Source organism: Heloderma suspectum, chromosome 5 (assembly GCF_057233095.1).
Source record: "Heloderma suspectum isolate Gila_16-S chromosome 5, 16-S_ref, whole genome shotgun sequence".
Lineage (NCBI taxonomy): Eukaryota > Metazoa > Chordata > Lepidosauria > Squamata > Helodermatidae > Heloderma > Heloderma suspectum.
In genome coordinates this window covers 76539932-76552532 of record NC_139462.1, presented here as the reverse complement: position 1 = coordinate 76552532, position 12601 = coordinate 76539932, and the positions used below count along the sequence as shown (strand labels likewise).

General features: G+C 40.3%; 1 protein-coding gene across 1 annotated transcript in view; it reads left to right on the top strand.

Moving 5' to 3' along the window:
- Positions 1 to 11133, top strand: part of LOC146344027 (serine/threonine-protein kinase Nek1-like) — a 40396-nt gene extending 29263 nt beyond the window's left edge. Inside the window, exons 19-28 of the mRNA XM_084856428.1 lie at positions 101 to 184; positions 614 to 697; positions 3672 to 3749; positions 4898 to 4993; positions 6175 to 6327; positions 6947 to 7009; positions 7094 to 7325; positions 9452 to 9604; positions 10377 to 10544; positions 10947 to 11133. Of these exons, the coding sequence (XP_084712554.1) occupies positions 101 to 184; positions 614 to 697; positions 3672 to 3749; positions 4898 to 4993; positions 6175 to 6327; positions 6947 to 7009; positions 7094 to 7325; positions 9452 to 9604; positions 10377 to 10544; positions 10947 to 11068 (1233 nt within the window). The 3' untranslated portion in view covers positions 11069 to 11133. The remainder of the gene's footprint in view (positions 1 to 100; positions 185 to 613; positions 698 to 3671; positions 3750 to 4897; positions 4994 to 6174; positions 6328 to 6946; positions 7010 to 7093; positions 7326 to 9451; positions 9605 to 10376; positions 10545 to 10946) is intronic.
- Positions 11134 to 12601: the final 1468 nt, after the last annotated feature.

Here is a 12601-nt window from a genome sequence, read left to right as displayed (position 1 = left end):
ACCATTCCGTGATGATGATGACCAAATGCTGATAAATATAAGGTTAGATAATGTGATGGCCCCAGCTATTCTTGAATTTAATACATTAAATGGTGAACAGGACACACTGAAAAACCCGACAGCTATCTATGGAGGCAGGCCCATTTCTTCAAGAGGAAGGAAAGCCAGAAACAAGGAGGAAGAGGTATGCTTCCTGCATGTTTGCTGCCTTCATTACACATATAGAACCCCTTTTCTCTGCCTCATTTTTCTGCATGGATTGTCATGTATAATCAAAGGAAAGGGCTTCTCCTTAAAGTTCTAATTAGCATCAATACGCAAGTCCTAGAGAAGTCCCATTGATGAATTAACATACCTGTTACATAAGGCTGTCACCAGAAACAAATCATTCATCTTCCCTTAAAACACAATTAGCCTTCATTGCCTTTAATAGATATAACTATTCCACACCTCCCGATCCACCAGTGATGGGTCAACTGAATTCACTTAGAAATATAGTGGTGCTACTCTTGCATAAGAGAGTTGTCCCATTAATTTATGATGTTGTGAAATTTCTACATTTTGTTAAACTTTCCTCTGACATAAACACTTCTTTGATTTTCTTTTCTTTCAGGAATACTTGGCAAGACTAAGACAAATTAGACTTCAAAACTTCAATGAACGTCAGCAAATTAAAGCTAAACTTCGTGGAGAAAAGGCATGTTTCAAAACAAGTAAAACAAAAATCCCACACCCTGTTTTAAATTGTCAAAAGCAAATGAAACCCAATTTAGGAGACAGCTTAAAATGATCTGAGTTTAGTGTTGGCTTATACATTTTACAAGGGAGTGTTGCTCAGAGTCTCAACTTCAGATTTGTGTCTTTGGGATACCTTAGCTAAATTCTAACTTCTCATCTTCATGGTGGTGGTTAAAAACTTCACTTAATGAAATTCACTAACATTTGGGAAACTGTTTGTGTAACACGTCTATAGGAACAAAGGAATCTGCCTTATGCTGAGTCAGACGATTGTCCATCTAGCTCAGTATTGTCTATATGGATTGCTAACAGCTCTCCAGAGTATTAGGCAGGTGTATTTCTGGGGGTTGAAACTGGGGCCTTTGTGTATATAAGTACTTCTGCCACTGAGCTGTGTCTTTTAACCTGTGGTAAGCTAAATGTTGTTTTATTTATTTATTCATTTATTTATTTATTTATTTATTTTATTTAAAATATTCCTTGGCTGCCTTTCAGGGCAGAAGGGTGGCTTACAACAATTAACTACATAAAAACAGTTAAAATATTAAAAGTGATAAAAACATAAGAACAATTAAAACAACAATTAAAAACAACAATAAAACCAGCAATTATGTTAACAGCAGCAACATTAGCAGCCATATCATTAGAAGGCCAAGGTAAAATAATATGTTTTCAAGGCCTCCTTAAAAGTCTGCAATGATGGAGCATGGCGGACCTCTGATGGCAGCTTGTTCCAAAGATGTGGGGCCACTGCAGAGAAAGCCCTCTCACGTGTGTTCACCCACTTGACTGTTCTCACAGGTGGGCAAATGAGAAGGGCCTCTCTTTCTGATCTTAAAGTGCGGGCAGGCTGATATGGGTGTAGGCGGGCCTTCAAGTAACTTGGTCCCAAACCATTTAAGGCTTCAAAGGTCAAAACCAGCACTTTGAATTGGGCTCGGAAATGCTCTGGTAACCAGTGCAGCTAGTGCAGTATAGGCGTTATATGATCAAATCACCCCCACCTATACTCAGCGGCTGCATTCTGCACAAGCTGGAGTTTCTGAACCATCTTCAAAGGCAGCCCCACATATAGCACATTACAGTAGTCCAGCTTGAACGTGACTAGTGTGTGGATAACTGAGGCAAGGTCCATCCTCTGCAGATAAGGCTGCAGTTGGCATACTAGCCTAAGCTGGTAAAAAGTACTCGTGGACACTGCAGCCACTTGGCTTCCCCAGGAGGACTCCCAAACTGCGCACTTGGACTTTCAGGGGGAGTGCAACCCCATCTAAGACTAGTTGTAAACCCCCATCTGAAGTAGTTGGTTTCCCAACCCACAGTAACTTTGTCTTGTCTGGATTAAGTTTCAACGTGATCACCCTCATGCATCCCAAAACAGCCTCCAGACAATGGTTCCACAGTTCCACAGCCTCCCTGGGATGTGCAGATGGAAGCGAGAGGTAGAGCTGAGTATCATCTGCATACTGATGACATTTCAGCCCAAACCCCCTGATGACTTCCCCCAGCAGTTTCATGTGGATGTTAAAAAGCATGGGGGACAAGATAGAACCTTGTGGCACCCCACAGGCTAATGACCATGGGGTGGAATCGAAGTCCCCCAGCACCACCTTCTGAGATCGCTCCTCCAGAAAGGACCAGAACCACTTTAAAACTGTGCCTCCCAAGCCCAGTGCAGATAAACAATCGAGAAAGATACCATGGTCGATGGTATCGAAAGCCGCTGAGAGGTCCAGAAGAACCAACAGGGTAGGACTCCCCCCATCCATTCCCCGGAGTAAGTCATCAACCAGGGCGACCAAGGCTGTTTCTGTCCCATAACCAGGCCTGAAACCTGATTGGAATGGATCTAAATAATCAGTTTGATCCAAAACGGCTTGGAGTTGTGAGGCCACCACACGCTCCAGCACCTTGCCCCAAAATGGCAAATTTGACACAGGGCAGTAATTATCTGGAACCATAGGATCTAAATTTGGTTTCTTCAGCAAGGGCCTCACCACAGCTTCTTTCAAAGCTGTGGGGACCATGCTGTCCCTCAAGGAGGCATTTACCACCTCAGAGGTCCAGATATCCAGCCCAGCTCTGGCAGATTTCACAAGCCAGGCTGGGCAGGGATCTAAAGGGCAAGTAGTAGGCCTCAGTCCTCAAAGTAGTTTGTCCACATCCTCAGGTTGCACAAGCTGAAACGTATCCATAACATGACTAGATGGTGCACCAGCCCCGTCCACATCAGACTCTGTCAAAACAACGTCATCCAAGTCAGCACGAACACAGGCGATTTTATCTGCAAAGTGTCTGGCAAATAGTTCACAGCGGGCCTTTGAGGGTTCGAGTTCTTGTGTTCCAAGGCCTCATGCAACACTTTGGAAATTTGGGATGCTGTTAGATATGCCACATGCCTGGGCTACATAACCTAATCATTTTGTGTGGACATTTTTACCCTGCGGTGTTCGGCCTATATGCCTTCTGCAGTTAGAGTTATCTCATGGTGAGTTTTTAAGTGAATGCCACATAGTAAGATGTCTTGTAATTCTATCCAAAGATTCCTATCTCAGTCGTTTTCAGTTATCGGAATGGAAGCAGAGCCCTTGCTTAAAAGTGTATGAAGCATAAATGTATATTAAAAATTAGAATTAGGAGCTACAGGGAGTCTGATAAGATTACTCTGAATTGATTCTTGAATATTTGTAAACACTTCTGTCTGTCACACTCTCCTTGGGATTAAGTTATTGGGATTTCCTGGTGAAAATCCTCTCAAAACTGAATGTATTAGAATGCTTCCAAATATTCTTACACTATCATGGATAGTCTCATAGAGCTTCATGCGTTAACGAGGTAACAACATTTTAAAATGTGGCTATAGGTACAGTGTTCTCTTCTGCTGTTAGTTTGTAAAATATATACATTTGCTTTCTTTAATAACTATTTTGCAGAATGAAGCTGGTGGTTCTCCTGGGCATGAAGTAAATGAAGAAGCAGAACTGAGGCGTAAAAAAATTGAAGCACTAAAGGTAGTAGTGAAGGAGAATGGTGGGGGTGAACTTTCTGGGCTGAATTCAAAGAACGGTTGAGTGGAAGGAAAGCAGCCAGTAGAACTTTTCTGCCTTCACTAGCAGAAGAGATTGCTGAATGCCACAGTGGGTTGCAAATTATGTTTGCAACATAGAAACATAGTCTGAGAAACATAGTCAAGGGAGAGCTATGGCACAGGATAGGGAAATGAGGGAAGGAGAGTGAATTCTGTTTCTTGGGAGGGGGAAGCTCAGCTTGAAAGTGACACTTAAATGGGTGAATGGAGATGGTATTACTGGGGCTTTGTGAATTGTGTGGATGACGTGCGTGTGAGAAAGAGACAATGGAACATGTATGTGTGTATGTGGCTTTGGCCCTGCCCACAGCTGGCATGGACCCCTGCCCCAGAAGGTTATCTAAGAGGGAATGTGGCCATTTATGTATGTATGTATTAACCAATTTCTAAGCCACCTTTCAGGACTCTCAGAAGGCAGTATAGAAGTGAATCCTCATGATGGTCATCAATAAAATTCAGTTTGAGATTTTAAAAAGTCTTCAAAGTTTAAAAAAAAAAAACACTCTAAGGAATTTGTACAAATCTGGGGCAGGGAGTGAATTCTACATATGAATGACCACTGCTGAGAATGCCCTGCTCTTGATATTCACCAGTCTGACGTCTCTAAAAGATGGGCCTGAGAGCAGGGACCCAGGCACTGATTTCTGTGCATGAGCATGCTCATATGTGGGTGCAGACACTCCTTGGGCTGGAAGAGATTTCCCACCATTGCCCTAGAACCTCCATTGCCTAAACCTATGAGCACATGCTGTATGCCTTCCCAGTGCTGCAGTGCCAATGCGTAAGGAGTATGCCCCATACCTAAGTGTAACTGTGCTATCCTGGATCCTTCATAATAAAGCTATTGGTTTACAACGCAAAAGTGACTGGATTGGAGTGGAGATTAGTATTATCGCATTGTTATCTACCCCTTGGGGGTTTGGTGGATTAAAAATCTAATGCCAAAATACTGGATAATCCTTGATAAATACAAGGGAATATACAGAAAACCACATACTTGAAGGTCAGGTTGGTAATTGTGACATTTTTATGGAATTTAAAAATTTACTAGAAGCTTTGTCACATTTCAAGGCACAAGCGAATGCCCGAGCTGCAGTTCTGAAAGAACAGCTAGAACGAAAGAGAAAAGAAGCATATGAAAGAGAGAGGAGAGCTTGGGAAGAACATGTAAGACATACTAACCTTTTTGACACTTTCTATCTGCATATGGGATTTTTCCTTCAAAGCTTTAAATCAGAAAAATACTTCCTTTTATACTATTCTCCTCAAAGTGCTTCCTCCCCCCCCCCCAAAATAAGCTGACGGCATTATACCACCCCGGTGGGGGGGTGGAATTGCATGATGGTTCTTTAGCATGTACATCCTGTTAAGCCTTTAGAGAATCTGGTCATTGGTTCCTTCTGGACAGGAAAGACTATAAAAGGGCATCTTATTCGACATAAGCCTTGAGCCACAAGGTCTTCCTGAGCTCTGGCTCATTCTTATATCCTTTCGTTGTCCTTTAAGTCCTAACTTCTGGCTTGCTTGCTCGATCGATCCTGCCTTCTAGCTTGTACTTTGGTGTTGTCTTGCTCTTTTGTCCCGACATCTGAATTGCTTTTTGGTTTTGTGTCCTATTTTGTCCTGTAGTCTTCCTTCCCTGGAAAGTATTTCAGTGGCTATCTGAAATGATTAATAGGTTTTGTTTTGAGGATAGTGTGAACCAGTACTGAACCCAAGGGTCCACAAATGTTTGGCTTGGGTTATTAACCAGACATAATTTGTGATTGCCAGTAACCCTTTCCCAAGTACTCTGATGTGCAGGGGATTTAGAGGAGAGGGAAAGTTTTTTTTCCCACTTTGTGCTGGGTTATGGAGAAGGCAAGAACTGACAGAAGTCTCTTCCAAGCAGCAACAAAGACTTATGAGAAAGACCAGTGCAAAATGAGAGGTTTTCTCCTCTTCCAAGTCTTCTTCAATTTGTGGAGAACCTGAGAGGCAAGGGGATTTTTGTGCTGGGCATGGAGACAAAGTAGTTTGTAGAGAGGGAGGAACAGTCACCTCGAGCCCTGACTTATACTACTCTTTGATTCATCAATAGTAGATCCAGTGTGGTCATCTCCCTCCACCTCCCAAGCCCATGAAATAGGGCAAATAATTCTACTGAATAGTCAAATTAAAATCTCTTTAAAGATGAAATCCAATATCAAAATTTGGTCAAGCAACTGGAGTCTGAAGCTTTTCATTTAAAAAACAAAGCTTTTGCAGAATTACATTTTCATGTGTTATCTAACACTTCATTATTGTCATGTTATGTAGTGTGTGTGTGTGTGTGTGTATATATATATATTTATTTATTATTCCCACAGCTGGTAGCAAAAGGGGTAAAGAATCCTATGGGAGCTGCAGAATTAAGTCCTACACATGGCAAGCAAGATGGTGGAGGTTCTCCTACCAGGCTGCTGAAGCCCAGTTCACCACAAATCATCTCTGTTACTTCAGCTTTGAAGGAAGTGGGTGCGGTAGGTGGTATATTTGAAAGTAGTGAGGAACACAGTTTTAGATGAAAGCTTAACCTCCTAGCCAATATTACAGTAAGATACCTGAAATAATTTACATCTTTTTTGCACTTGTCAGGAATTCAGCAGTCCAGTGTTCTGTGTTTATAGAGCTTCAGATGTCTTGGCTTTCTTCCTACCCCCCCCCCCCCATCCCTATTTTTCTAGACTACCGGAACATAAGTGGGAAATTATGATCATAAGGATTGGATCTGATCAGTTTGATCACATGTATACCCCACTCCTTGTATTCTTGTCTGCAATCTGATATTCCCAATGTTCATATTAAGAGTGAAATAAGTGCATGTGCAGCTGGCCAGGTGGGGGGGAGGCGTGGTCCTATTATAATTTACATACTTTTAAAACACAGTAATTAATCTCTCTCTGTGAAAAGGCAGCATGAAAATTGGCCTTCCGTTTCAAAGATTAAAGTTGAAATTCTGGCTCCAAGTAATATGTAATAATAATGTCACAACATTCACTGTTCAGCTGTTAATGGCAACCATTGTTTCCCCCCTTGTTCTTATTTCTAGTAATTACTATATTTGACACAATCTTTTACATTATGTTCTGGATTTTAAAGGATGAACATGCAGCAGTTGCCCAGGAAACCCCAACAGAAATAAAATCTGATGTTGGTGTTCAAGTAAGTTTAATTATTTGGGCTTTGCTTTGTTCTTCTGCTTTAGAGTTTTATTTTTTGTAATGTGTTATTTCTTCCTGGTTTCAGAACAAGCGAGAAATACTCCGAAGACTGAATCAAAACCTTAAAGTACAGGAAGATGTGAAAGAAAAAAATGAGCCTAAAGGCATCTGTGAGATAGCTGTGGCTGATGAGAATAACCGGAATCAAGGAGAAAAGTCTCCAGTTTTAGCTGATCGTAAGAAATGGGAGGCAGGGGCGCAACTTGTGGTTCCACTAGCACAGTTAACAATGGAAGGATCCCTCTCTGGTACAGAAGGTAAGTTACCTTTGTCTAAGTCTGCTCTCTCAGTAATTTGTAGTGACCTATCCAACTATGTTAGCTATGTTTGTCTTGCCTATACTCCCTCAGACTTGTATGGCTAAAATTTTAAATCATGTGGCTTGAGTATGTCCAATTTTCTCTCCCCTCAAAACAGAGGGAAGGTCTCCATATATAAGTTCCTTCTCTCTCTCCCTTCCTCCCTAACTCCAGTTGTGTCACACATCCTTGGCAACAGTGTGCCACAATCGGGTGTGAACAAGAAGCAGACCTATCGCAGTGTTTCATACTCGGCTTTTGGCAACTGTCACAGACCAGTGGCACCCTGTTCCACGTGTGGTAGGGCAACCAGGCAAAGTAGTATGCCCCATTCCTTTTTACCCTTTCCTTCCAGTGACCTTTTCCACTGCCACCAGTAGAAATCTTTTTCTTTCTAGGTAAAACCCCTTGGGTTTCAGATGGCCACCTTTAGGTAGTGTGAGGATTGGCTATTAGAAGTGGGGTGGTTAACCTAACAGTAAAAGAGACCACAACTTTTCAAACAAGGAAGTTTAGAAGTTTGCTGAAAAAAACTGAATAGGAAAAAAGTTTTAACATCTAAATGGATACACACATATAATACACAACCATATGATCAATTGGGTAATAAAATAACCAGGGATAAATGCATCTAGCTAAGGTGTGTCCCTATTTTCTCCAGATCTCATTCCAGCAATATCTTACTATCATAGTTCTAACAGCTCTTTCTTTCCTCTAGGACTCTGTGCTTCTTTCTGTGCTCTTCCTCTTCTGATCTATTTGATCTCTCTCTGAATTTCTGCCCTTCTTCCTCAGGCTTTTATATCTTAAAATAGCCTGTTCCTTCTCCTCTCCAACACGTGGCGGGGGGAGGGGGGAGTTTCTTGTTCACCTTTGCCCCAAATTTCTGTTTCTTGGGTCTTTCTCCTAACCTTCAGTTGCTTTCTGCAAGCCTTTTCTTCCTACTTCCTCTACAGACATTCTGGCACCTAAACCTAATTATCTTTCTACCTTTTGTTGAACCTCCTGCACACTTCCTTATCTCCTCTTCTTCTGCATACGCTCTGGCTCCATGAACCTCCTGCAAACCTTTGGCCTTCTGAGCCAACGTCCTGATTCCAATAATTTTAAACTAAACTTTGGACCTTTCCCAGTAATAACAAGCACACAAACTCACAAAAAGATACAACCCCATAATTTCCCAAAAGCGAAGCATATACAAAAATTTAAAACAGTCTTGTTCCTTCACAGCAACTCAGAACTTACTACTGTCCATTTTGTACAGTGTGTGTGTTTTTGTGATGTATCTGTTTACAGGAGTTCCTAGCTTCATTAAACACTCTGAATTCTCCTGCCATAAAATCTACCAATTGAACATTTGATACAGAGTGTACCACCCTCTGCAGTGATTTGCAATTTTCAAATCCAGTGCTTCTTTTCTCCTTTCTGGGAGTTGCATCCAAAGACGCCACTATTCCTATGGCTTTATATTAATATTTGACAAGTCATTATGCTCTTTATTCTGAAAGTTTGACATTGATCTATATGTACGCCAATCAACTTTCCTCCTGACATTCTTCCCAAATAGCATCTTTCACTTTGTTAAGAATACACTTAAAAGAACAACCTACAAGTTTAACTTATGGATAATTACTAACAACATCTGTTTAAAATGTCTCTTATATTCAGTAGTTCTGAGGCAGAAAGATAAAAGAAAGGAAATAGCAATAGTTCTTAAATTCTGGTAGCCAACATTTGGCCATCTGACACGAATTGGCTGATTTTTTTTTTCAAGAACTGTATTACATTAATGCAATCCTTAATCTAATTTCATTTGTACTGAATGAAAATATATTTAAATAAAAATGGTATTGCTTGCATCAGTGTATGATAAATGCATTTACAGGCCATTTTGTTCTCACCCTGCACATTTAAGGATAAATAAAATGTTGTAGTGGTCTTTTAAAATATAAATATACATTAATAATGGTGTTTCTTTATTCAGGGGTTATTCTCTTGTCTTTCACTGAAAATACAAAACAAAGCCTTTCATTGGAACTTTTAAAAGAAAATTTTGTGCTAATGTGTTAAACATTTTCTTACAGCACATACATTAGGAGAAATTATTAAGTTAGATGTTGCTGAACCCCATCGAAAAGTCTGGGGCAAAAGCCCCACTGATTCAGTGCTGAAGATACTTGGAGAGGCTGAGTTACAACTTCAGACTGATCTACTAGATGACTTAAGTATTACCAACGGTAAGGAGAAATGTAAGCCACAAGTTAGGTTTTAAAAATGTGCGTGGGGCTTACATGTTACACTCAATTTTTCATGGTGGTTGTTTTAGCAGAACTTGGGATTAATAGTTTTCTGTTACCCTTGATTAACTGGAGGAAAAACCTTATATTTGGCACAAAGCCTGTTCTCCCTCGCTTTAGCCCCAAGCAGTAGCAACCCAAATCAAGGCACCTTTAGCACTGTGAACCATTGTCTAGTATTTTTTTTTTCTGAGCTCTGCTTATGATGACATGTTAAGCTGAGCTTAAATTCACAGGAAAAAAAACAAGACTTAGTGATATTGTGAAAAAGAAACTACCAGTTGATTTTTATTATGATGAAAAATCAAATTACCACTGGAATAGCTAGATCACAATGTTAAGGCACACTTTAATTTGTTGAAGTATTTTTCAATAATATTTAACACTCACTTGATGCCATTTTAAAATGTGCGTTTCTTTAAAATTCCTGGGTGGAAAAAAACCCTATGGATTTAGATAGAGCCGTCAAAGTCTACAATAAATAATTGCAGTGCAAATTCTTAAGGTTAAAAAGTAATGTAGACTAAATATCTCCACTTTCAGACACGTTGTAAAGATGCACATTTGTTTGTTTTTTCTTATGGTAAAGAAACCTGCTGTCTGAAGAATTAATTAAAACTGGGCAGCTTACTTTTTTAAACTGTATATCTGTGCAGAACACATTCAACTATGTGTAGATTTAATGTGGAAATAATGTATTCTTTGATTGCAGAAGTTCCAAAGGAAGCTTTAACAGTAAGAGAGAATAGTGAAATGACAGTGGCAACTCCTGTAGGAGAAGAATCATCAGCTGAAGTTGCTAATACCGAAAATATAACAACAGAAAAGCCTCATGCACCTAAGTTCACCCAGTTGTCTCCCAAGCCTGATTTGATGGACGGTATGATGTTCCAATTCCAAATGTACATGCACATTCTATTTAGCACAGAGCAGAAAAATATTGTTAATGGAAATTTGATAAAGGTTTGTGAATTTGTACCATACAACACGATGCCAAAGATGATACATGCAAAGATATTGTGTACAAGAGTTTTAATAACATTCCAAAGTTGTTTTTTGAACGAGGCTGTGACCTGTTGCTGCTCACCAGTTGTGCACCTGAGCACTGCTTAGCTATGAGTATTAAAGCATTGCTTGAATTTCTTCCCATAAGACACTAGTGTTCACCATGACAGGTAAAAGCAGCTTTTGCCGCCTCCTGCTTGAATCTTACCATCCTATAGGAATTAACCCTGTTGCAAGTAAACACCTTCAGCATTACATTAGCAACTTGTTCCCATAGACCCTGATGACTTGGAAGTAGAATTGTTAGAAGAAACCAAAGAAAATAAATGCAAAGCAAATGAAGTCCCTGTTACAATTGATGTGTGGGTCAAAGAAGGAAAAGTAAAGGAAACGGTGTAAGTCATCTTCCCTTCATACTGCCTACAGTTTAGAAATCTATTTTTGAGAGGTTAATACTGAGCTATTTTACACAGTTTTTTCCTGGTTGTGATAATCTTTGACAGGTCACAGGATCATGCTGATAGTAGCCAGTATGACACCAACGAAGATCCTCCTGAAGAAGATGGAATGTTGAAAAAAATGTCACTCAATGATGAAGCATCAGTAGGTCAGCAATTGCAGTTTTTTAAAATCTACAATGGAATTGGAGGTGTCAAGTTATTCCTTTCTTCTGCCAACTTAAATAGGAAGGTTTAGGCCACAATCCTATACCCCATGGAAACCAGAGGGAAGTAAATCCCATTGAAACCAATGAGACATTAATGGCTGGGCTGATCCTGAAGAAAATTAATTACTTACAGAACATTTGATAAACTGTTATGGAACAGAAGTATAATTGTCATGCCTAAATTATGCATAATGGTAACAAACTTGTCCTCAAACCTGAATCTGCCCAAGCACATAAAAATGAGAGTAGGAAGTCAGTTTAAGGAGCAAAAGGACCATGTGGAGCAGGTACCCTTCCCCACCTGCCACATACTTTGCTGCAGATCCTCCCCCCGTGCCCCCCACCCCCCTCACACACAGAAACATGCCCATGACAAACTAGGGAGGCAAGTCATGGGTAAGGAAAGGCTTTAGCACTCTCTGGCCATGCCCTCCTTTTACTATTAAAAATTGGATTCTTTCTCTCTCACCCCCCCTCCCCACACACACCCCTCTACTTCTCCCCCTCCCTCTATGTTAAAAGTCTTTGGGACAGGCCCACATTTAATGGAATAGGTTTGCTGCTGTCACATGCAATTTAGGCCTCAAATCAAAAATAAAATACAGTATGAACCTTGGGGGTTGGGTGGGGGGCAGAGATGGAACGGTTATTTTGATTGTTGAACTTAAATGCAACAAAAATTGAATATGAACTATTATTACATCCAGTTTAGTGAAAGAGGTAAGGCGAAAGTGTTTACTGGTTAAATAAAATGAAGACCATTGTATTAAAATATAGAATAGAAACTGTCTTTAACATAGTGGAATTGCTTCAAAGGACTCATGGGTTGATATAATGAGGAAAGAATGACATACAAATAGAAACATTCACAAGATTGGTAACAAGCAGCAGCCGCCAGGCATTAGTTAAAAGAACAGTAGGCCTCATAGTTACGTTGAACCATTATTCAGCTTATGCCTCCTTGAGGAGTGGAATATTCCCTTTCTATAAACTTAACTACATCTGCAAATCAAAGGCTCGTCAATCTTCCAGGTTTAGGCTTAGGGATAGGCTATAAATTAGGGATATTGGAGAAATCTGCAACAGATTCAAATGAGTTCAGATTTCTATGAATTGGACCTGCAGATTCCACAGCAGACCAGCTTTTCCCAAGTTGTGTGGATCCTGTGGCCTTGCAGATCATTTTTTAATGGGGGGGGGGGGGTTGCGCAAATTTGAACTTGCATGAATGTGCATTAGTGCAAGTGCACGCTTATGCTACTGTG